We start from the raw sequence: 26810 nt of genomic DNA, 5'->3' as shown, positions 1-26810 counted from the left end.
GCATTGCTAACCCCTGTGCCGCCATCCCCCCGATGATGAAGCCGAGCAAGATGAGAATGGTGAACTCGAAACGTGGAGACCAAGTAGTGTGCCGAACAAACAGGCGACTGTCGAGACGACTCGATGACGTTGGTAGATGGGACCGGCGAGCTGGTTGGGCTGAACGTCTCGTTCTCATTCAGATTGTTCTGAAGTATGGATGTCGGCCAAGAAGCTTTTCTTATGGTCTCACAAAAAAGATGTTGAGGAAAGCAAATCTTTTTTGTTCTTCCCAGGAGCAAATGCTGAATATCGTACATTTAAAAGTAAAGGAAGTGCACCAAGTTTGTGTTGGTGGCTTTGAGGCAGACAGCGATGCGCAGCAGCTACTGGCCAGTCTGGAGGACAGGCTGCACGAACTGCTGGACCAAATTGAGAAGCTGCCCAGTGACAAAGTCAAGTCTGCTCGAAAAATTCACCGAAAGGAAATCAGTCTTCGGTAAGTAAAAATGGCAGAAGGCACTTTAGAGGACACCATGTGGAAGGGCGGAGGGCCTCAATCGCTCACTCGCTCACCCTTCTCCCATTTTGATCTTCCTAATCCAGGGGTCCGTAAATCTCAGACGTGCAGACCCCTGGGGCCTCATCTGTTTTGGCCTAATCCAGGAACCTGTATGGGGTCAAAGCAAAAAGTCCAAAACTGAGTTTGGCACAATTTCATTAGAGTCACACGGGAATAATAAATGGTGGGGTTTTAATGTGGCTTTGAGGATTTGCATGACTGTCATGATTGTCATGTTGGTTATTTAAACCTTTGATATTTAATTCAATAATACTTTAATTATTTGCTGGATTTCTGTGTTGTGTACCCCCTTGTCCGCTCTGCTCTTTCTGAAGTGGCCTCTGTGTGAGGTTTGCCTCACGGTTAGGAGGTTAAATGAGTGATAGACGGATGGACAAGAACCTTTCTCAAATGTGTCGGCGGTCGATTCAGTGGTGTGTCTTTAAAAATTGTATTCTTCAATCCTTTTAAGGCTTCATGAAGACAACATCAGATTAGCAAAAGAAGAACAAGAGAGGCTAAGGATGGAAAAAGCAGCAGGACAAAGCGAGAAGAAAATGGTGTGTATGAGGAGGGGTGACGAATGTGATAGGCCTGTAGGTGGGGAAGCAGAATTGGATTTTTCAATTTTACATTTATTTATGTGGCTGATGCCTTCATCCAAGGCAACTTACAGCATTTATGACACATTTGGTTTTCTAATTACAGCCCAGGCAGGTGAAGTGACTCGCTCAGGGACACACAGTGGTGTCAGGGGTGGGATTTGAACCAAAGTCCAAAGCCTTAACCACTGCACCACACTGCCTGCCAAGCCTGTTGTCTGTGACTCTTCCTTTTTATTTACTTCTCAGTCCTAAAAGCAAAGTAGCTTTAATTTGGAAGACAAAAAGCAGCATTTGGGTTTTTTTTTATATATATATATATATATATATATATATATATATATATATATATATATTTTTTTTTTTTTTTGTGGGCAGGTTGGACGAAAGCTGGTATTCCGATCACAACCACCATCAATTGAAAATAAAGACACACAGAAACAGCCAATGAGCAGCAGAGACCATGAAGAATTGTCCTACTACTTGTCCTGAGGTGAATGAGGAGCCGGGCACCGCCAAGCTGGCTGGAAAGAAGAAAATGCCAAGCAGATCACACCATAATGCCCATGGACTGCCAACATGCAGATCAGCCTCTCGCTAGTTCGAGATGAATGAGACTGAAAACTGTAATATGTGTGTAAGGCGTCTGTCTGCTGTATGTAAAGCACAACAAGAACCTTCAAAGTGATTTCAGGCCTGTGCTTCTCCTTAAAACATGTAAATCTCACAACAGCTGAGACGCAAGATGATTTAGTGGCCTCCACATCAAGTGTAGAAAGAAAAGGCCAAAGGTGGAAAAGAGTTGGCTCACGGCATGACAAGGGGGGAATTTCAATAAGAAAAATACAAGCAAAAAAGACCAAAAAACGTCTAAAAGCTGTCACTGAGCTGCCCCGTTCAACCTTCACACACAGATAGGTAGTATGGACAGTAGGGGGCACTCTCGAGCTGCGATCAAGCACAGAATGAGAGCCGGTTGGACAGAATACTAACGGAGGGTGGGGGGGGTGGGGGGGGGTGGGGGGGGGGGGACACAAAGTACAAAATTTAAAAAAGGAAAGATGACCACCCTCTGCCCACTGGACCCGTCTTTCAAACGCCTCTGGTCACGCTGCTCTTGCCAGTCCAGCTCTGGATTCCAAACACCAAATTCTGAGCTTACCCTCCTATTGTCCTGCAAACACCTAGCACCATTCCTCTCAGGGCGGTCCTTCCACACGGGGGGCTCTTGTGGCCCTGCCAGTGCCCAGAGTCCCCGCCATCACACTGGGCCCTGCGCGAAAGCACTCACTGGCAGCTCCACACAGAACTCTGGGCACACAACTAAGACTGCGGTGCTAACTGGCAGTGAGGGCAGCTCCTGTAACACAAGCCTGGCAGTTGTGTCACTCAGCGTCCGGCTCTTAGTGCCCATTTCTGTTTATTCTCCTGCTACCTGGAGGCACACTGAACACCGGGCACTGATTTTCACCGACTCTCATGAATGCCACCTGGAAGGCCGCATTTCTTCATTTGCACCCGTGTAATAAACCAGGGTGTCACGTTACTGTGTTCAGTGCTCAGAATAATAAAACTGAGACAGAAACAACTGAATGAGTAAAGTTTGGATTCCCAAAAAAAGAATCCCCCTCATCAGATGTGAGGCTTTTGATTTGAAAAGGATCCACAAACATGACACTAAAAGCAAGTCCATGGCCATCTTACATAGGTAGGGAGAAGCAGCACATGTCATGCGAGTGACAAAGCGACCATCAACAACAGAGCCGTGGTCATAAGAAAGCACACAAAATGTCGGTGTAAAAAAATCTTATTTATAATAAAAAGTTACTGACCATGTCAAAGTGTACAAAAAAAAGATGAAACTGGCTTAGCGAATGGGCAGGGTGGCATCTCCTGCTGCAATTGACCTGGTTGGCCAGACGCTCACCAAATGGACACAGCAGCCCAGACTGCCTCATGGTGTCTTTGGTCCTAAGTTTGCGCCTGCAAGCTCATCTTGTGACTGTGTGGGTTTGGCCAGTCTGGTGGTCCCTCACACAGTTCGCCATGCACTGTAACTGGGAGATTCTTACCACGATAACACCCCATCTACAAAGATGTATCCCAGGAACCCCAGGATGAAGGAATCAAACAACTAAAAATGGATTTCAGGTACGTCAGCCGCGTCTATGGTCGGTCAGACAGTCACATGACACAGCTGACTAAATTGGGCACGTGAACTGCAGTCCTGTGGCCAAGCCGAGCTCAGTGGTCTATGATGGGCACAGGGACACACGAAAAAGTAGTTCCGATTCAGCAAAGTACATCAAAGTTTAGATGACCTAAAAAAAGAAAGAAAAGCTCCCAAAACCAAAGAGTCGATGGACTGGGCATAGGGTCTCCTGTCACAACGCCTCATTGTATGATCGTCATTAAAGACCTGAAACAACATCTGTGACAGTGGCACAAAATGCCAGCAGTCGCAAGCATTTAGTCTGCAGCAGATTGGTGGGGATTTTGGGCAGCCATTGTCAGCCACAAGCGACTAGCAGATCACTGTGGCTCTTCTACTGGCTTGAGTAGACCTTGAGCTTATGTTCTCTTGGCATGGTGCCACCCAACAGCCTCATTCCAGTCCCGCTGCTTACTAGGACACGTTTTGTGGCTACAGCACTTGGCGCCACAATCCCACCCCTGAACATTCCCTGGTCACTAGAACACATGGATTCTGCAGATCCTGTTTGTCTTGGTCCACTTTTTACAGTTTGACGTTTGTGTGATTGAACGTTGTCCAGAGCCCCTGCATGGCATTGGCACTCGCGCTTAAGGCCCCCCAGACACACCCAAGTGCAGGTTAACCCCGTTACATGAAATCCTCACACATTCTGCAGTGCATGAGGCTTGAAGCTTGTCTTTACTCTCACGGTTTTGACCTGCTACAATGTGCATCACAAGAGCGCTCCGAACACAGGACAATGCGAGGACCACTCGGTGTGCTCTACAAGAGACGCACATCTTAGCTGGCCTGGCTTCTGCAAGTGAGTGTTGTTTTTGGCCAGCAAAAGGCCAACTTCCATTTGTATTTTGTAAACCTGGTATGGTAACCGGCCCCACATATCAAATTCAGTTAAAGAAATGAACTCACACAAAGAACATGGAACTGCACCATGTGACCCACTGGCCCATTCAAGCGTCAATAACCAAATTACACACACACACCTCCAGGGCAGTGTGCCCCGCTGTTCACTCACCTACGAGACGCCTGCCGGCACATTTGGCCAATCCACAGTGTAGGTGGAAGCTTCTACTCAGAAGCAGGCTGGTCTCAGCCATTAAATACCACAATCTTACATGGCTGCGTTGATTTGTGATCCCCACAATTTACCTGAAGATGGCACACAAACAACTGGATGGTATAATGTTAGCATTAAATATTATTCAAAAATAAAATGTCAATCACTTATCTCACATGCGGAGAGTAAAATAAGACATTTAAACAAAAATATATATGAGCTGGAGGTGCGGTGGCCCACTGGACTGTGCCAACCGGTGCCAGTCTAACCCTAGTCTTTCGATTTTCATGACAATCCACCCAACCATTTCTAACTTTATTATCCCACTCAGGGTCGCAATGAGCCGGCATCTCACCAGGCAGCACAGAATGCAAGTCCGGAACCAAGCCTGGAAAGGGTGCCGCATAACACGTTTCAAATTTCTTTAAAATCTCCCCTCCACCATATTTCTGTAAGAATACAACATAAACCAGGCATGCAAGAAGCCACTTGTGTAACTCTAAATAAAAATTATTTATTATAACATTGTCCTAGAGCAAAAAAAAAAAAAAAAAAAAAAAAAAAACAGTCCACCATAGTGCGTCAACAGAGACGCTGAAATGATGTGAAGAGCGTTCGGTGGAACAGCTGAGCAGGACCTGAACAGGACAGCGGATGGGAGTCGAGGCAGGAGGGGACCTTCGTCAAAAGTCATTTCTTTGCATTTCATTCTCCATGCGATTCTTTCCTTTGCATCAAATATGAACTCAGAGGGCAGGGGTCGACTTCTGGACCCACAGCAATCAGGCTCGATTGAGGAGGTCCATTGATGCTTCAGTCAGAGCCCATGCTGTGAAATACACAAGTTTTCCTTTCTTTTGTCATGTCAATTGGTGATTTTGTCCGGCTGCATTTCTGCCACAGAAGGGAGGTTGTGAGGTAACAGACTCAAGCCCTGAAAGAGCAACGAGAAGCAAGTGAGAGAACGATGCAAATCCAGAAGCAGAGGGTGAGACAAGCAGTTTATGGGTACCCACACCAACAACCCTTTAATATGTCAGACTCGGAGCCATCCTACTAAGTGGACTGAATGATCCACCACCTTGGGGTGTGGTGGACAAGCGACTACAACCCACCTGAAGAGCACCAAAAGCTCAATTTAAAAAAATACTGTAGGGCAGCAGATGCTCCTTAAAAGATGAGGACACACTCTTTAGCCAAGCCAAAACACTTGATCGAATCAAGTTCGAGGACAGAAGCAGACCAGGCTGGCACAGACCTCTCGCAGGCAACCAGCCTCCCCGTGTTTCACATCTTCAATGATGCAGGCATTGTACAATCCAAATCTGAACTACCAATCTAGGAGCAAAACTCCTATGCCTGCCCATCATAAAGCTCTTGAAACACAATGTCCATGGCAGAATTCATCTAACGCCTTCCCTGAAAGTGCTCTGAGAGCAAAGCTCAGGTTGTAAGACACCATTTAGGCAGTCTGACCAAAGCTCAGAGCAAGGTACATAGCACACAGAATGGCATTAGTGAACTTCAGGGGATGCCAGTCACATATGCCTGAAATGGAACAAGGTGCTCTGTATTTCACAGTGAGGTCAATGTCACTGCTACCTTCCTGACTTGTCTCTCTGAAGGCGATTCTGCACCATTTATGCCATTTTCAATCAAACTGTTTCATTTAAAGCAATACTTGGTATATTCAGCACTAAATCTCCCGGGCCCTCCTGCTCCAGCCTGTACCTTCAAAGACAACCCATCCAGTCTGTCAAGAACTTTGACATAAGACAGCACAGTACCTGTGTTCTCACCGGGCAGCTGTGGGTCCGCTGGACACAAGATTGTTATCAACACTGGACTGAGACTCCTTCAATACTGGAACTGAAAAGAAAGACACAAAGTGAGGTGATTGTCTGTTATGTTCACACTTTTCTCTGACTCATTGCACTATTCTTCTGCAGACCCCCCATCCCCCCCAAAAGGCAGAGGTGGCACCAGCACACCACTTTTATGTTACTGTTGCCCGAGTCTGTGTTGCTCAAAGTGTTTCTGTTTTACCCCAGGCAGGGGAAGTGATTTGCTTTGGGTTAAGCGCCCAGCCGGCAGCCTTGGAGTTTAACGCCTAGTGTGTTACCACGCGAGCAGACTGCCTTACAAGAGCTAGGACTGAGAAGTTGAAACAAACCCACCTCTGCTACAAACAGCACATTTGTATTGTAACGCCACCCTGAACTGCTCCAAAAGTGTGCTGTATCAGTTTAACGGTTTACCATTTTTAATAACAATGCTAGAAGGGCAAACCTAAGCTCAGGACAGCACAATCCAGATCTACAGTCATTATACCACACTGTCAACATCAACTGGTTCAAAATCAGGTAACCAATACTTCCACTTGTAAACTGTGCTCTCCAAGCCACTGACTTACAGAAGTAGGAGTGCTCCATGGCTTCTTTGGCAGTGAGCCTCTGTTGATGGTCATACCGGAGCAGCTTGTCCAGGAGGTCCAGTGCCTCTGGCGTCACCAGGTGCTGGTTCTCTGACTGAATGAACTGTTCCCAGCGCTTCCTTGTTTGCCTGCATGTGGAAAAGACGGTTATTCATTTTGACAGTCTTAATGGTACAAGCACTATATCTTCATGTGAATGCATTATGTAGTTAGTAATTGGTGAAGTCTGGAATTATGCTTAACCTGTGAACCTGATACAGCACTCTAAGCCAACACTTAGTGAAGGGCTACAAAATAAACTTTACTGAATAAACAAAGGTCCTTGTATCAGCTAATGAGTTTTTTGACTTTACAGGTCTCAGGTTATTTTTACCACCAGTCCAACTCCTAAGGGAATTTTTTCAAGGATATGGTTAAGGCCCATACTAGGGTCTCTGGACTGTCCTTATCCTGGAAATAAAAACTCAGCTCAACCAAATTTAAAACATGTCAGTGAACACATGGGCTTTGTGAACCTGGGAACACATCATCTAAACAGAAGACAAGCTGAGCCTCGGCATCCCCAGTCATTCGCTTCACATCATTCTCATTTTCCCAAAATAAATTGGTTCTCTGCTTCCATTTGTTTTGCATCAGAAGTACAGTGCAGCCGTAAAGTATTCACAGAGCATCACTTTTTCCATTTTCTTATGTTACAGCCTTATTCCAAAATGGATTAAATTCATTTTTTTCCTCAGAATTGTACACACAACACCCCATAATGACAACATAAAAAAAGTTTACTTGAGGTTTTTGCAAATTTATTAAAAATAAAAAAAACTGAGAAAGCACATGTCCATAAGTATTCACAGCCTTTGCTGTGAAGCTCGAAACTGAGCTCAGGTGAATCCTGTTTCCCCTGATCATCCTTGAGATGTTTCTGCAGCTTAATTGGAGTCCACCTGTGGTAAATTCAGTCGATTGGACATGATTTGGAAAGGCACACACTTGTCTATAGAAGGTCCCACATTTGACAGTTCATGTCAGAGCACAAACCACGCATGAAGTCAAAGGAATTGTCTGTAGACCTCCGAGACAGGATTGCCTCAAGGCACATATCTGGGGAAGGTTACAGAATAATTTCTGCTGCTTTGAAGGTCCCAATGAGCACAGTGGCCTCCATCATCCGTAAGTGGAAGAAGTTCGAAACCACCAGGACTCTTCCTAGAGCTGGCCGGCCATCTAAACTGAGCTGCTTTGAAGGTCCCAATGAGCACAGTGGCCTCCATCATCCGTAAGTGGAAGAAGTTCGAAACCACCAGGACTCTTCCTAGAGCTGGCTGGCCATCTAAACTGAGCGATCGGGGGAGAAGGGCCTTAGTCAGGGAGGTGACCAAGAACCCGATGGTCACTCTGTCAGAGCTCCAAAGGTCCTCTGTGGAGAGAGGAGAACCTTCCAGAAGGACAACCATCTCTGCAGCAATCCACCAATCAGGCCTGTATCGTAGAGTGGCCAGACGGAAGCCACTCCTTAGTAAAAGGCACATGGCAGCCCGCCTGGAGTTTGTCAAAAGGCACCTGAAGGACTCTCAAACTATGAGAAAGAAAATTCAATAATCTAATGAGACAAAGATTGAACTCTTTGGTGTGAATGCCAGGCATCACGTTTGGAGGAAACCTGGCACCATCCCTACAGTGAAGCATGGTGGTGGCAGCATCATGCTGTGGGGATGTTTTTCAGCAGCAGGGACTGGGAGACTAGTCAGGATAAAGGGAAAGATGACTGCAGCAATGTACAGAGACATCCTGGATGAAAACCTGCTCCAGAGCGCTCTTGACCTCAGACTGGGGTGATGGTTCATCTTTCAGCAGGACAACGACCCTAAGCACACAGCCAAGATATCAAAGGAGTGGCTTCAGGACAACTCTGTGAATGTCCTTGAGTGGCCCAGCCAGAGCCCAGACTTGAATCCGATTGAACATCTCTGGAGAGATCTTAAAATGGCTGTGCACCGACGCTTCCCATCCAACCTGATGGAGCTTGAGAGGTGCTGCAAAAAGGAATGGGCGAAACTGGCCAAGGATAGGTGTGCCAAGCTTGTGGCATCATATTCAAAAAGACTTGAGGCTGGAATTGCTGCCTAAGGGGCATCGACAAAGTATTGAGCAAAGGCTGTGAATACTTATGGACATGGGATTTCTCCGTTTTTTTATTTTTAATAAATTTGCAAAAACCTCAAGTAAACTTTTTTATGTTGTCATTATGGGGTGTTGTGTGTAGAATTCTGAGGAAAAAAAATGAATTTAATCCATTTTGGAATAAGGCTGTAACATAACAAAATGTGGACAAAGTGATGAAGCGCTGTGAATACTTTCTGGATGCATTGTAACTCAAGATCAGGCAGACAAAACCAACAAGAAGTGTTCTGTGCTAAGGACATGTCTGCATCACTGCAAGGCCCAAACCTTAATAAAATGCATTACACTGTCATCGTCAAAATGATACTAAATTCTACATTTGCTGAATTTAAAGGAGAGGGGAAAAAACAAGACAGTGAATATGGAATATTGTGTGGCTGTTATATGGTACGTAGTAACACCCCATGGCAGGATTCAGAGCTTGTAGCCAGTTACGAATCAACCCAGTCATATTTTACAAATCACTCCCCCAATCTACCCCCAATTCAGAAATATTCTTAGGACTGTCATTCAGTGCTTGCACAACATTACGAAGATACTCACTGCCCCAAGAGGTCTTTGAAGCGAGGGTCTAATTCTATGTGGTACTTCCTCAAGTATCCAAAAAGCTCATCTGTTCCCAGCACCTTAGCAATTCGGACCAGCTGAAATAGAAAGAGGAACATGGGACATGAAGTCTGGAAAGAGAAGAGCCAAGACAGAATCTCTCCATCCCAATTTTTGTGGTGTGAAATTTTGTATACAAGTTGATAAATATTTTGTATGTCTTTATTTGTAACTTAGGCAAAGCAAATGGAATATTAGTGTTACGTTAATGAGAGGCATTCATGTTTACTCCTAGGACTAAGTCAGGATAGTGAATTTAATGACAGGGTTAGGTGAAGTGCCTCAGACAAGTTTGGCAAATGTTTCACTGCTGGAGTCTCTCATTGAACCCCCACAGGAAAGCCAGAGTGCCCAGCTGGCAAGCTTCACCTTAACACCTGGTTTGGAGGGTGGCAGGTGTGAAGGTATTGTGTGCACCATTGGTCTGAAGTGTGGCTGTTTGGAACTGGCTTGTATCAGAAGCCTTTGAGTACCATGATGTCCTATTGGCTCTAGGGGTTGTACAGAAAACCTATAAATTTGCCTGCTTTACCCCTCTCTCTCACCAAATGATGAAGGAGCATCTCACCCACCATGATCTGAAAAGGACAACACAATGAAGAGCACAGCTTGGCAGCCATATTGAGACAGGCATGCAGCCTGTTCTGAAGAAAGCGGACCACAAATGAGGACTTAACTAGAGACATTTTAAGTAACTAACAAGTCTGTGTGCCGCCTGAAACTACATATCAGCATTTATCAGGTTGTATGGTTGCCAGTATTCACTTGTACTTTGCTTATTGTTATTATTTATGAATATTATCAATAATACATTGTTTAAATTTGAGGCATTCTGACAAAGGATACATATTAATAATACAAAAGGGGAAAGTAGAATAATATATTACTTCACCAAGACAAAACACCAATTAAGCCAAACCACATCCTACTCTCAATTTATAAATGACTGCAAATCTATTGAAATTCTTTCAGTTAAACAGTAAATCACAAAAAAGGGAACGCCTAAGGATGTGCATTCAAGACATATTCAAGAAGCACTTTATCTCACAAAGGGTCATGGTATTCTGGAACAAGATCTTCAGTGATGGAACTGAAGTGAAAACCTTTCATATAGCATTCAACTTAAGACCTAGGAGCCAACCAAACAAGCTCAATGGACACAACTGTCTCCTCCTTTTTCCCCACAAAGCATGTTTTCTAAGTCACTTAATCCAATTGCAGAACTGCAGTAAGTCAGAGCCAATCCCTGTAGCACTAAGCATAAGGCATGAGCCATCCCAGGACTAAGCATCTCAGGATTTGCTAATCAGGATAAATGATGTGATTTTGGCAATCTTCTTCTTCTTCACAACATTTTCTTTCCACACAACTACCTGCTTCCAAAGCTGAACAAGACCCCTGAAAACACTTATGTGGTGCAACATCAATAGGATCCATGGCTACACCCCCCGTTTCTACCTTTTGTCTTATTTTTCTTCTAAAGTGTCTGACTAGGATACTATAGAAAATCAAAGTCAAACCAGATTAATCCACTTCAGGGGGCTGAAGCCTATCCTGGCAGCCCTAGGAACAAGGTTGTGAAACAGTGCTGTCAAATTATACAGGGTTGGTTGCAGGTTTTCCCCGTGTTTAACCTATTTTAACCCATTCTTTCCTGCTTTTCCAGCTCATTGACCAAAAGTCCATCTTCATTCATCAATAACCTGCTCTCTGAAATCCCCAATACACTTCTGAAATCCTTAATGCTGAGAACCTGAACAATCTTCTCTCCACCTCTCATTTTCCTTTCCTCTCTAAAGATCAAAGAGTTCAGCAATGGGCTTTAACAGGCCCTGTTGGTTTTTTTTTTTGGTTTTTTTTTTTATATATATATATATATATATATATATATATATATATATATATATATATATATATATATAAACAGCCCACCCCAGCCCCCAAGCCTCGACTCCCTATGAAAACTACCCCAAAAATGGAAGAAATCCTGGGAAAGGCAATTCAGAGAGACCCTTTTCTAGGTAGGCTGGGCATGCAATGGGTGTCAAAAATTGCAGTAAATACAATACACAAGGAAAGCACAGCTTCAACCCTTCTCTGCTTTGAGTGACTAACAACTTACTTAAGGTGGGCAAATGAAATCTACTAGACCTGTCCACAATGAACAGCATCAGGGGTATCTCTGGCACTGCTGTCCTACATAACTGACAGGGCAGAGTTTGCCAGTCTTGCCAGAAGCAGGTCCATCTTTGTGTCAGTCACACAAGGAGCCACTCACAGCTCTATTCCCAGCCCTCTCCTCTGCTTTTCTGTATCTGTATGTTTCTTCTTACCTATATTATGTGTTGCTTTTATCTATATTAGCATTTTTTGCAGTTGGTAAAAAAATGTATTTTAGTATTAAAAAAAGTGTCTTGAAGAAACTAGAATGCAGCATAAAACTGTTTAAAATTATACTGTATCAAAACAGAAGTCAAGCTAACTGGCACTAAAGCCTAACTCACAGTAGGAATATCTCTCTATTATAAAAGAAAATCTTGAGACGAGACTATTGCCAAGAGATTTTTTCAAGTCCCGCCCTCCTCTCAACCATTTTCAACCACGCCCACGGTCCTCTCACCTCTCATTCGTGTGAATGCTTTTGTCAGACACAATTTTTACATTTTCCTCACTTTAATTTCCCAATAAAAGAAAATGTATTATGTCCAAATCTTATTGAAGAACTTCATCCCAAAGGGATATCAACAGAAGAAATGAGTACACGGGCAATCCTAGCACCAAGAAATGAAGTCAAACGAATTAACATGAAAATTGTCAATCGGTTACACGGCAATGACATGTAAAATTTGAACAGGCGACAAGAAAGGTAATGTAGTACATCTTCTGCAGATAACATTAGACATCAAAGGAGATCTTGATATTCCATTTGTATTAAAACGTTAACAGTTTCCCGTTCCAATAGCTTTTGCTATGACAATTAACAAATCACTGGGACAAACATTCGAAAAAGTCAGTTTATTTATTAGAGAAAGAATGAAATTCACTCACAGGCATTTATACGTTGCGTTGTCACGATGTAAGTCCAAACACAGAATCAAAATTCAATGCAATATTGATGAAAAATTAATTCAAAAATTTTGCTTTTACTTAAGTTTTACAGTAATAGTGTAAGTTTAAAAAGTATGTGTGTGTTAATTTCAAAGCCAAAAAGAACAAAAACAATTTTCTTTTCATTTATTATGTTTTACTATTTTTTACTATGGTTAATTACTCACTGTAATGTAAAATAGTTACTTCTATTATGCATATGTAATAATTCCCATGAAAATAAACACCTGATTAAATTGTACATACGCTTCCCCATACACGAGCGGCAGACCCACGAAGTGGCTAGCATCTGCACGGTGGCTGGCGAGCAAGTGAGCAGGGGGTACAGCCCCCTAGTACTATACGATTTTCTCAAGTGTTACATCATCAGGAGTTCAGGTGCCCTCTCACACTTAATGACTCATGCACTGATAGCCGACTGAAGAAGGGCAAACCCTACACAATATTACAGACTCATTAAGACTAAAGGACTTCTGAACAATATCATGAGACTGTATGGTAAGACAAGTGCATGACACTTTATGGTACCCTTGAAATTTGACCCTGTGAAGAATGATGGGAGCTCACTTTCAGTATTTGCTTCAGTAGTCTATATCTTATGACTAGCAGACTGCACAAACATGTATTGTTGTTAGACATTTACAGCTCCTGGCCAATATTAATCAGGAGGTCTTCAAGACCTGACCACGATAATTCTCAGAAGAGATGTCATGAAGGGGATGGTTCTGTCACCACACCTATCATTGCCTTCCTTCGCCTTCTGAATAACCTTGGCGTCTTTTCAATTTCTGACTTCTTTATTCAATTCAAACAAAGAAATTTTCATTACTTCAACTTCTTCAACATACCTCAACATTCACAAGTTCCCATACTTCTTTTTGGGAGGTGCTGCACTTCATCTATTTACTTAGACCCTCACAGTTTAACAAAGACAACATGCCTAACATGACATCCAGCAAACTGAGCACATCCCAGGAGTGTGTAGTGTTTGTAATGTATATTTAATGGGAATCCTGATGTAGCAGCTGTTTCTTTCCATTATTGGCCGATACCTTACCAAATTTACCATGCATCCCTACACAGTCAAAGTGATCAAACTTGGCATAAATTGACTTGCATCTTTTCACAGCAGGAGAAAGAAAAAAAATGCTAGCTATTTTCTCTAAGTTTCCTCCAACGCTTATGAAAACAGCAAAGGAAAAAAATTATATTAGATAACAGAGATCTTCTCCTCCTTTAAAAGCTAATTATTTTTTCCCTGTTTTGGCCCAAGGCTCAATATTTTTTCTAAAAAATCCAGTTTTCTGAAAAGCACACAATGCAATGGTTTCACACATAAACCACCAACGTCACTTTATGTTTCATGAGCCTCTACACTACGTGAATTCACACACCTATTACACAGCATAGTCCCGCAAGGTACGGTAACATTCCAAGCAGCCAATGACATTCATTGCTACATTACACTGCTTGCAGTATGACTTATACTGGTGCCGCTATTTCTGGCGTCTATTCCTGCATGCTGTGGCTGCTGTCATCACCTGTTCATCGTCACTGGTGCCGGAGGTGGCTGTGCAGGGACAGCTCAGTACCTAGTCAGCTGCCACTGCCAGAGACGGTGAACTGCCATTGACAATACGACACAACCTGGTTTTGTACCTCTTGTCATCGTAAGAGGCAGTCCTCCCAGGTGAACGTTGCCATAGGAGCATCAGCTACACAAACGTGTTCAGCACTATGATCAGCTGGGAATCGATCACCTGATGTGCTTAATTTTTACTTTCGACCTCCAGATCACTTGGATGAAAACTGGACTCCAATAAGTCAGAGTCCAATTCAGAAATTATATGCAAAATGTCAACCACTGAGTATTTTGCTTTATGCATTTGCTTCACTCTCTTGCCAGATGTCAATGTCATTTGTGATGTTGTTTACTCTTCGTGACTAACATACACGCAGGGATTTGTTGTCAGATCAATGAAGCTACCTTTCCTTCTAGCAAAGATAGTCAAACTATAATGTAATAGCAAGTTTTGTTGAAGTTTCCAGCTGATTTCCCCCCCTCTACCTTTGGATGTTGACTAAAGTCGCCATTCACATTCAACACCTTGTGTTAACATACGTCAACATCTGCCCTGAAAGAGTTAATGTAACAAGTTTAGCGATTAATTTGATGACTCATTCCAGCAGCAACTACTTAGTAAGTCCACATTTTGATATACAATCAACCTGGACTGGGGTGGGTCTGCTGGTCTTGCATCAACAGTGTGGACAAAAGGCCTGGATATGGCACATTCTTCAAAACAGAGCCCTGTAAGCCATACAGTCCTTGACCAGCAGATGTCAGTGCTGATGTTTTTAACCTCAAAACCACTGCTTTAAACCACCAAGGAGTTCCGCACTACTTTAAAAGAGTACTTGCCGACTAACCAAAAACTGGGAAGATAGCTGTGTGTTTTTAAAACTGAAGGCCAGCTGGCCCTGACAGAACTACAAAAAAATCTGAGGCACGACGAAAAACTTTAGGACCCGAGGCAGTACGCGGACAATGCAGCTTCGTGGTGATACAGAATTTCTGCTGATTTGTAAACTCACTGCTTGTCTATTCTGGTTTTTAGCCTTCTTGGAGACAATGTGCTTCATGGGTCTCCTTGTGATGATGTGAAAAGTGTTATATAAAATGTTACATATCTCCAAGAACAAAACTGGGTGCTGGCTGGATTAAAGAAAATTGGCATACGTGGTATTTTCAGGTGCATCTTCTACAGGAATTGTCCATCTAAAGACAAGTCCAGCTGTCTGAGCTATGTATCTGAATTGGAGGCCTACTGGCCTTAGTGCTACTCTGTATCACATGTTACAGGTGTTCTTTTACATGCACAATGCGTGGAGTAGGCCATTGCGGTTGTGTTAATATTATGCCATCTTCACATAGCACTTGGCAATGCATTTTAGAACCTTCACCTTGGCAGGTGAGCTATAGAATTATCTTTAAAATACAAGTGTGAACAGAACTCCAAGTGTCTCTTCTGACTAGCCGACATCTGAGTTTTTCCTGCATCATTTAGCTGCTGCTGGAATTAACCCCGACTCCAGATGAAAGAGCTACTTAGTGAGAGATGCAAGGAAAGGTAAAAACACAAAGGCCCCACACATACTCCTCAAGGACCCTAAATGAACTCTCGCTGAGACCTTGCCTAACTTTCACAGAACATCTAGAGAGCCCCTTTAAACTGTTTCACAACCAGACTCGCATGCATGCTCACCGTTTGCATAGACCAGCTCCCTTTTGCACAATGAACAGAATTTCCACATTTCTCCCCACTTTTGAAGACAGAGGAAGTCTTTAAAATTTTAATTTTTTTGAGGACTAGGGGGCTCTGCCCCCTGCTCGCTTCGCTCGCCAACCCCTGTGTTTGGTTAATCCATCCATCCATCATCCAACCTGCTATATCCTAACTACAGGGTCACTGGGGTCTACTGGAGCCAATCCCAGGCAACACAAGGCGCAAGGCAGGAAACAAACCCCAGGCAGGGTGCTAGCCAATCGCAGGGCTCACACACACACACACCAAGCACACACTAGGGACAATTTAGAATCGTCAATCCACCCAACCTGCATGTTTTTGGACTGTGGGAAGAAGCACCCGGAGGAAAGCCACACAGACACGGGGAGAACATGCACAATCCACGCAGGGAGGACCAGGGAAGTGAACCCAGGTCTCCTAACTGCGAGGCAGCAGCACTACCCACTGCACCACCGTGCCGCTGTTTGGTTAATCAGATATACAATTTTAAAACCTTTTCTTTTCTTTGGAATTGTTTCAGTTTCATTAGTTGCACTTTTTACTTTAAAGGTTTATTAAAAACAATATATGGAATTACCTTTTCTTCAAGATCGCATTGAATTTTGAATCCGTTTTTGGAGATACATTGTGACAACGCAACGTATAAATCGCTCGTGACTGAATATTGTTTCTGTTTCTCTAATAAATAATCCGATGTTTTCTAATGGTTGTCCCTTTGATTTGTTAATTGTCATAGCAAAAGCTATTCTCACGGTAAACTGTAAACATTTTAACATGAATGGCATTTCACGATCTCCTTTGGTGTCTAATGTTATTCGTGGAATATATACATCACCTTACTTGTTGCCTGTTAAAATATGCATCGCTTCTCCGTCATCATAAATATACACCTGACCGAATTGTGTATTCTTTGAAATTAAACTTGCCATTGCTTTAACTGTTGTGGGACGACCTCGCTTTGTCCTGCTATTTTTTCAATTACACCTGGCTCTGATGATTAATCACCTTTTGTTTGTGCTAATGAGATCTTTACTATCTTTTTTTTTTGATGCTGTAGTGACTGACATACTGACGTAATAAAGTGTCACAAAAGTTTTACTTGAACAATCGCCGACTTCATAACCCCAAACACAACTGTCTAGCACCCTCTCCGACCCCTCCTCCCCTGGGTCTCGCCTCCCCCTTACCACATCAATCAGTACCAAGGTTATTATAGTTAACGAAAACTAAAATCAAAACTGAAACTGTTATTAAGAAAACATTTTCGTAAACTGAAATAAAATAATTAACAAAACCGAAATGAAAAACTAAAACTAAATGAACCTATTAAAGTAGCTGGAAAGACTAACTGAAATAAAATAATAAGTTACTAAAATATTTTTAGTTTTCGTTTTTGAATGAATATTCTTGCCGTTAGTCTTTAACCCTTGTAAGTTTTAACTCTAAAACAGAAAGTCATCCACCACGAGCCGCCTGTATATATTCATCCAGTGAACGGCGGCTGGTGACGGAGGGCGGCTGTTCACATAGCATTTGCGGTGACAGAGCAAGCTGAGTGCGGGTGCATAAAGCGTGAGAAATAGAAAGCGATTTGCGTGCCGCCTTTCTTTGTGCTTGTTGTATATCAAGATGTAATTCAAACAGCTGAAGTCAGAATGTGCTGGTCAACAAAACGTTTACCATATGGACAGAAAAATCATGAGTGAGTAACGTTTCAGTTTATTTCTCAGGTGTCTGCTTTTTGTTGACAGCAATTCACCTGTCACTTCGCACAGGAGAAATCATTTTTACTTTCTCATAAACGAAATATAGAGAAAGTATAGTAATCATGAAAAAATTCGACCTCGATATTTTGATGAATCTTGATGTTATAGACTAACCAATGTCCAACAATACTGTTTTTTGGAATTGTGTGTGTATGTGCGTGCGTGTATGTGTGTGTTGGGGTGTATGTGCGTGTGTGTGTAAACACGATTAACTCAAAAACGCAACTAGATAGATGGATGAAATCTGGAATGTGGTTGTTACACCACAATTATAGATCTGTATTAACTTTTGGGCCAAATCCATCACCCGGAAGTGGTACTTTACCTGAACACATACTCGATTTTTTTTTTATTTATACAGCCGCAGAGTCCGATTTATTCAACTTTACTTTTATAATAATTGTTCAATATATTATTAATTTGATTTTGTTGCTGGTTTCTTAATGTACATAATAATATAATCATTGTCTTGCAGTTTACTCCTGAAAAATACAGTATCCATCCCCATATCTGAGTATAGAAGAAAGTCGAGGGGAGAGCACTCCCGGTTTTTGAAAATATAAGATCAGCATATTGTTGCTGACCAATCACTTTTGCTTTAAAAACATTGTTTAACAACGAAGTGATACAAACAAAGGTAGAGAGTCTGACAAGTGATGAAAAACTAAACATACTAATGGGTTTTTGTATTTATTAATTTATCTTTTTTAGTTCATATGCACAACTCAAAATACCTGATATAGTGAAAGTAATCCATTAGCAGAATTATATTTTAAAATATTTGTCTCCCTTTTTTCAATGTTTTTCTATCTCTCTCAAAATAGATAGTTGAAATATCATATTCTTTCTGTTCTTATCAGCCTTATCATACATACAGTATTGCATACCAGGGATTTTTCCTGCCTTGCATCCAAACCTGCTGCTGTAGGCTCCAGATTTCCTGCAGTCCTACTCTGGATAAACAGGTTTAGATAATATATATGTTGTTCTTAATCACAGGCGCTGTCTCTGTTGTTTTATGCCTGTCCATACTCCTATTACCTGCTCTTGCTCTGCTCATTATGGGTTTACTGTCCTTTATGATGGTTTGTTCAAGACTCATCACCTCTAACCTTGACACTACATGCTTGTTGTTCTTTGTTTCCCTCAATACAGCAAGGTGGGGTCTGCACACTCATTCAAGTCCAAGAGCCCTGTTCTTTCTAAGCCCCTGTGATTTTCATGAGAAAATATTTTAAAAATTATAAAATTATGAAATTGTTCATATTCAGTGTCTAGTTTTGATTATGCTTGTTTTTATCAGACAAAAACAAAACCAGATAGTAAACCAGGCAGTGTAGTAAGCTTCCACTAACATTAAACTCATATCCAAATCTGTTAAGTGTGTAGTTCTGTCTGACTGTGACACAAAACTAACTCCGTAGGCACTCCATGCCATAATTACTAAAACTAAAACTGAAACTAATATATATAAAAATAAAATAGAAAAATAAAATAGAAATGCCTTTGGGAAATAAAAACTAAACTAAAACTAAAAATACACGATGAAGGAAAACTAAAACTAAACTGAATTTCCAAGTAAGGTCAGAAAAAATATAGAAATAACAACTAATATAAAAAGGCAAAACTATAATAACCTTGATCAGTACCCAGCTATCAGTCTTCTGTGCTGTACTTCGCCCCCTCAATCAGACCTATCAGTCACTTAAAACAAAAAAGGCTTCAACCTGCTGGTGAGCTGCCTGTTCTGCTTGTCGCATGTCATTGTGTTAAGAGCTGGGAGCACATTATGCGCGTCTGCCAAAAGCAATCCAACAACTGCTTAGTTAGAGGTCTGTGGACTTGTTTTAAATGATGGCTCACTGACTTGTCTCACGTGATGTTGTAAAAACAATAATTGTCCTTTATTTCCGTCCCGGGCATGGTTAAATCTCTTTCTTGCAGGACGTATAACGCTGCTCCCGTTTATGAAGTTCTAATCTTTTAATTCTGAGCCCTATTGGACCTGCTTTGTTTTCAATTCCACTTCTTCTGGGCTGATTATCACTTTCCTTATTTTCTAAATTTGCACCTAGATTATTGTTTTTCTTTTTAGCATTTTTTTCTCTCCACCACATTTGGGTCTCTTTTCTCCGCGCTTTTCTTTCGTCTTCATTTAGTCAGATAGTCGTCGATGTTTCATTTCTACCCTATTCATTTCATTTCTACCGTATTGACCTTATACACTTTATATGCACTGAGAGCCATGGAGCTGTGTGACTGCCTTTACACTACTGATTTTTTTTTTCTGCCCGTGATCTTATCTTGTAAGTAGGGCGTGTCCTGCACCATGGCAAGTCTCGCGGGTCTTTAAAATTGTCTTCCGAGAGGATCACGTATCGTAGCCTTGCATTTGCTTTCCATTCCAGGATTTCCTTTTATATATAGAGAGATAGGATGCTGGGTTGTGAGTATCGGTGCCAGATTACGTCACAGTCCAAACTCTGAACATGGTTAGCAATATGAGAGAGGACAAATTCATTTTATTGCATTTCCAGTTTGCACATGCAAAGAAATCAGTGAAGCCAGACTGTGCAAGACAATACTAGGTGGACCTGAACAAGCTCAGAATATAGCCTCACTCAAAGGGTGTAGTTGCAAGCCTGTATCAAGTTAGCCTTACTTGGTCGTAATTATCCTGGCCATGAAAAAACGGCTCCTTCTGAAAGATCATGCTAGCCAGCATGCAGCCCAAGCTCCACATATCTAGGCTGTAATCATACATCTGAAAAACAGAGAGACAGACAGAAAGTAGTGAAATGAAAAAGTATCCTGACCCAAATATGCTTTCACATTTTGTTGTATCAGATATTGAATGTGAAATTCACAAGGTCAGGATTTACAAGGCTTTTCAGACATCAAATCATATAGTCAAGTCAAGTTGGGGAGCATGCACTGGTATAGCGCATTGCCGCACCCACTACACAACGAAACAACTCAGGATCCCGGTTTGCAACCCACCAGGCAGACACGTGGTCTAGTCCTACCATCCACAAATAACCCTCTATCTGCCGCAGCCAGGTGTTATGTGGGCGACCCCTTGGCCTGGTACAGCCACTTGGGTCCCCAACAATGAGGATCTTACAAGCCGGATCACCCTCGGGGAAACACGCCACATGGCCGGAGTGCCGTACCTGATGCTCCCTCACAATGCAGGTATGTGCCTCATTCGGGACTCCATGAGCAACAGCTCATTTGACACAAAGTCAAACCAACGGTACCCAAGGATTTTCCGGAGAGATACAGTACCAAAGGAGTCCAGCCTTCGTCTCAGGTCACTGGATAGCATCCATGTCTCGCAACCACATAGCAAGACAGGAAGCACCAGGACTCCAAAGACTTGGACCTTCGTCCTTTTGACTCCCTTTTGGAATGGTTAGCCTAAACTTTGCTTGGGTATAATCTACTGCCTCCAATCTGTTGTTGGACGCAACTTTCGTGTATCACAGATTTTAATCAAATACGACCCATTTTGTCATGAACGTCTGACAAACTTTCACAAAACCCCAAAAAAGGAGATATTCTTGAAAAGCATAAACCTGGTGAAGCTCAGATATAAAAACTTTTAAAATGCTCTAAACACCCTCACTGAGCATAGTGTAGCGCATTGCACAGGAGATTAAAAATAAAAAGGCTCAGGTGTCGCACTACAGATCTCCTCAGGCCTCTAAAAAAAACCTCTTTTTCCTAGGACAGCTACAGGAAAACCAAAGGATGGGGAGGGTCTGAGTGGAAGCAATTAAGGATTGACACAGTTAATTGAAAATCTCTGTGAAATTGCACAAGAAGGACCTTATTGAGCGAATGTCAATGCGAGAGGCATACAGGAGTTGGAAGAAAAAACAAGCCTGCAAAACGTCTGCAGAATACTGCATGTGGCACAACACTTGTGCCTGCTACTAGAAAGCATCCCACCACACTCGCTGAATTACAACAACTTAACATTCAGACCACAAAAGGCTGACAGAAATATTATTTGTATTCTTTACAGAAAAAGTATTGGCACTTCTCCTGCCAGGAAGCTGAAACTGGTTTGTGTAGTAAAGCACAGAAGTAACAGAGTTCACAATCTCCCAGATCTTTATGAAGCACACCACTCTGGGGAGTACTCAAGTAAGAAAAATCAAAGAAACTTGCCTGGTAATCGACCAAAAGCTCTGGCCCCTTGAAGTAACGAGATGCCACACGGACATTGTACTCCTGTGCTGGATGGTAGAACTCTGCCAGGCCCCAATCAATAAGTCGCAGCTGGAAAAAAAAAGCATCACAAGAATGTAGAAGAGTTAAGGGGAAACTGGGTGGAATCTGCAAGAATGCAAGCTGCTCGCCAGCACTGTGCCAGCCTCATCTTTACCTCGGTTGTGCACAATCAAATTCACAGTACTCTGGACCTCGTGGATTCTGTGCCTCATCAGGTCTACTCGTCTGAAACACCCAGGACTCAAAAGTCAGAGGATATCCCCAGGTAAGCTTAAAACACTGCAGTTAGCCAATTTAATTCACAATGTTAAAGACGGCAGACACAGAAACTTTAGTGAAAAAAGTACACTATTGTATTTCCAAATACAATAAACATATATTACAAATTTAATTTGATCGAACAAATATGCCCTTATTATGAAATTTGACACGGCTCTAACCTCTGCTAATATAAACACTTAATTTTCAAAAGCACCTGAGCATTCTCGAAACACTTGAAAGCATTGACGGTGGCCATCTGATGGCAGCAACAAGTGAAGGGTGCAAGCATGTCTCATCTTGCTTATCACAAAGTCCCACCCTTTCCTGACCTCAGTCATCAATGTGTAACTTACTGCTATGTTGCCTGCTGTCTCACTTGGGCTAGGAGGTCTTGTAGTCTCTTCCCAAGAGTCTTTTGTTTCAGTCAAGTCAAGTCTGTACAGGATGGCTGAGGTCTTTAATTATAATTATACAGAGAATAGTAGCATTAGGGATGTACATAAATTGTGGTATGGTTTCTAGAGATTTATGAATTACAAACAAAAGCCTAATCCAACTCCATCCATCATTTCTCTACCGGATGAAATTAATGCCTTCTATGCCCACTTTGACAACAACAATGCCACCTCTGGTTTTATGGGTAATGTAATTTGGCTAATTAAACAAGTCAACATACATAAGGCATTCAGGACGGATGGAATATCAGGACAAGTTTTGAAAACCTGTAGTGACCAATCAGCTGCCATTCTGACAGAAATGATAAATAACCAACAGAGGGAATTGGTGGTCCTCAACTGCTTCAAAAAGGCAACAATTACCCCAGTGCCAAATAAAACCAAAGTGATCATCCTGAATGACTACAGACTTGTGGTACTCACATAAAATTAACATACAAATACACATTAAAACAAAACACATTAACATTATACAAAGTTACTGTCTGTTATACCTGTATTGTTATCACTCTTTAATTTAATATTGTTTTTATCAGTATGCTGCTGCTGGAGTATATGAATTTCCCCTTGGGGTTAATAAAGTATCTATCTATATAGAGAATGCAGTTTGTTGTGTTTTACTGAAACGTGGCTAACTACCACCATCCCAGATGCTAACGTGGAGCTACCCGGGTTTAGCACAGTTAGAGCGGACAGAGACGCAAGTACCTGCGGGAAGCACAAAGGAGGTGGACTCGCACTCTATGTCAATACAAGATGGTGCAACTCTGGACATGTAAACATTAAAATCTCCTCTTGCTGCAGGGACATCAAACTGTTGGCCGTAAGTTTGCGTCCCTATTACTTGCCCAGAGAGTTTGGACACGTCATTGTTGTTATTGTTTACATCCCTCCTTGGGCGGACATGGAGATAGCGAGTGACATCATCCACTCAGCTGTTGCTAAACTGAAAATGCAGCACCCCGAGGCACTTGTGCTAATTGCTGGAGACTTTAACCATGTGACGCTGGACAAACCATTACCTGCCTTCTCCCAGTATGTGGATTGTAACACCCGAGGAAATAAGACTATTGACCTACTGTATGCAAACGTTAAAGATGCATACAGCGCCACCCCGCTGCCTGCGCTTGGGAAAGCAGATCATAACCTGGTAACCTTGTTCTGCTTCAGCCTCACTACAAACCAAGAGTGAGGGTCCAACCTACAACCACTCGCTCATTCGGGAAGTGGTCCCCTGAGGCAGAGCAGGCTCTGAGAGAATGCTTTGGAACTACAGACTGGAATATCCTGCAGGGGTCACATAGTGAGAACATTGAGGAGGTAGAAAACTGCACTACTGACTACATCAGCTTCTGTATGGACATTGTAGTTCCAGTAAGAACAGTACGCTGCTATGCTAACAACAAGCCATGGATTAAAAGTGACATCAAGGGCCTTTTGAACCAGAAGAAATGGGCTTTTAAAGGCAGTGATCAGCATGAGCTCAAGCGTGTGCAGAAGGAACTCCGAGTCCAGCTCAGGGCGGCGAAGGAGCAGTACAGGAGAAAGCTGGAGCTGAATTTGCAGAACAACAGCATGAAGGAAGTGTGGGATGGGATGAAGATCATCGCTGGCTGCAGCTCGAAGCAGGGTGCCACCATCGAGAGAGATGTGGAGAGAGCAAACCAGATGAACAACTTTTTTGACAGGTTTGACCACCCTAACCCCCTCTCACCTCAGAGTACTGCACCCTCCAACCATCCTTCTGCTGATACCAGCATAGGAGAGAGTTTCCCCCAGCCCACAATTAGAGCAGCGCAGGTGAGCAGAGAGCTGAGGAGACTTTGTGCCAGCAAAGCAGTGGGTCCAGATGGAGTATCGCCACGACTGCTGAAGGCCTGTGCGCTGGAGCTGGGGAGTCCTCTACAGCGCATCTTCAACCTGAGCCTGGAACAGGGGAGAGTCCCGAGACTTTGGAAAACATCTTGCATCACCCCCGTCCCAAAGGTATCACGTCCAAGTGAGCTGAACGATTTCCGGCCTGTTGCTCTGACGTCACATGTGATGAAGGCCATGGAGCGGCTGCTGCTTCACCACCTAAGGCCAAAGGTCCACCACGCCCTTGACCCTCTGCAGTTCGCATACCAGGAGAAGGTGGAAGCGGAGGATGCCATCATCTACATGCTACACCAATCCCTCTCCCACTTGGACAGAGGCAGTGGTGCTGTAAGAATTATGTTTCTAGACTTCTCTAGTGCCTTCAACACCATCCAACCTCTGCTCCTTAGGGACAAGCTGACAGAGATGGGAGAAGATTCATACCTGGTGGCATGGATTGTGGACTATCTTACACACAGACCTCAGTATGTGCGTCTTGGGAACTGCAGGTCTGACATTGTGGTCAGAAACACAGGAGCACCGCAAGGGACTGCACTTTCTCCGGTCCTGTTCAGCCTATATACATCGGACTTCCAATACAACTCGGAGTCCTGCCACGTGCAAAAGTTCGCAGCTGGATGATAAACTGGACTGGACTGCCAATACTGATGCTCTGTGTAAGAAAGGACAGAGCCGACTATACTTCTTAGAAGGCTGGCATCCTTCAACATCTGCAATAAGATGCTGCAGATGTTCTATCAGACGGTTGTGGCAAGCGCCCTCTTCTACGCAGTGGTGTGCTGGGGAGACAGCATAAAGATGAGGGACGCCTCACGCCTGGACAAACTGGTGAGGAAGGCAGGCTCTATTGTAGGCACGGAGCTGGACAGTTTGACATCCGTGGCAGAGCGACGGGCACTGAGCAGGCTCCTGTCAATAATGGAGTATCCACTGCATCCACCAAACAGGAGAATCTCCAGACAGAGGAGCAGCTTCAGAGACAGACTGCTGTCAATGTCCTGCTCCACTGACAGACTGAGGAGACCCCACACTATGCGACTTTTCAATTCCACCCGGGGGGGGTAAACGTTAAAATTATACAAAGTTATTGTCTGTCTGTATACCTGCATTGTTATCACTCTTTAATTTAATATTGTCCTTTATCAGTATGCTGCTGCTGGAGTATGTGAATTTCCCCTTGGGATTAATAAAGTATCTATCTATCTAAAATGCAACATCCCAGATAGTTTGGATCAGCACTATTTTGCGAATCATCACAAACCCATTTACAGAAGACGCCATACTTCTTGCACTACATAGCATGCTGGCACACCTTGTAGCATTGCCACATAAGGAGTGTATTTAAATAACATTTTACATGGATGTGTTGTATTGTATCTCGTCTGTCTTTTGTCACTACTCAGAGCTTCCACTCAGATTCAGGTGGAGAAGCCTTTTGCAATTCAGGACCAGGAGTTACAGTATTGCCTTCATGGGCAAGATTTGGAAGGCCCAACAAAAAAACTGTTCCTGGTTGACAGCCAATGAAGGGTCGGAGTGCCGAAATTAAAACCAGCGAGAAGGAAGTGATCGAGAGGAATAGTCGCTTTGCGTCAAAAGGGAAATACGATGGACATTATCAACGCAGAGGAAAAAAAAGGTAGAAACGTCTAATCCCAATGCTGGGACAAGGTTAGTGAGGTGGCCACCTACATGCCTTCCTTTTTTTCTTTCTTAAGACTGTCCATATGCTTTGGTTTGCTGATTTCGGAGGTTGAGATCTGTGACCTTTTTTACTTTCGGGATAGCGCCACCATCCATCTTCCCTCGATTTGTCCCAATCTGTTTTCCCTCTTCGTATGGTTCTCCGTCCTTCATGGAGAATAACCCCTTGGACTGGATTCGTGTGGATATATGTCTGTCTGCAGTATTTTGTTAATATTTTTGTATACACACACATATACCTCACCTGAAGAGGGGCTTCTTTTCTTTCTTTAAGTCACATTGAGAGTTTTGTGTATATTTATGTATATATATGTGGGGTTCATTGGTACTGGCCATCCTAACTAAAAGTGGGAATGTGGTCTGTTTTAAGTGAGTGTCTTTATTATGGGATGGGCATTTGCTTGACAGACAGTTAAAGGGGACTTTATTTTGTTGGTGCTGTTGTAGCAATTGTTTAG

The 26810-nt window shown here is 42.8% G+C and overlaps 1 protein-coding gene across 2 annotated transcripts in view; it reads right to left on the bottom strand.

Moving 5' to 3' along the window:
- Positions 1 to 4904: 4904 nt before the first annotated feature.
- Positions 4905 to 26810, bottom strand: part of csnk2a2b (casein kinase 2, alpha prime polypeptide b) — a 35447-nt gene continuing 13541 nt past the window's right edge. Inside the window, exons 7-12 of one of the 2 annotated variants that reach the window (XM_051931534.1) lie at positions 21992 to 22102; positions 20478 to 20579; positions 9571 to 9671; positions 6829 to 6977; positions 6215 to 6284; positions 4905 to 5349 (exon numbers count right to left, since the gene is read on the bottom strand). In XM_051931534.1, coding sequence (XP_051787494.1) covers positions 5343 to 5349; positions 6215 to 6284; positions 6829 to 6977; positions 9571 to 9671; positions 20478 to 20579; positions 21992 to 22102 — 540 coding nt within the window. In that variant the 3' untranslated portion in view covers positions 4905 to 5342. Of the gene's footprint in view, positions 5350 to 6202; positions 6285 to 6828; positions 6978 to 9570; positions 9672 to 20477; positions 20580 to 21991; positions 22103 to 26810 lie in introns of both variants that reach the window. The other variant, XM_028808869.2, reaches the window with a different exon arrangement.

The sequence above is a fragment of the Erpetoichthys calabaricus genome, chromosome 9 (genome assembly GCF_900747795.2).
Source record: "Erpetoichthys calabaricus chromosome 9, fErpCal1.3, whole genome shotgun sequence".
Taxonomy (NCBI): Eukaryota; Metazoa; Chordata; class Cladistia; order Polypteriformes; family Polypteridae; genus Erpetoichthys; species Erpetoichthys calabaricus.
The sequence above is the reverse complement of the archived record's forward strand: the minus strand, read 5'-3'. Positions and strand labels throughout refer to the sequence as shown.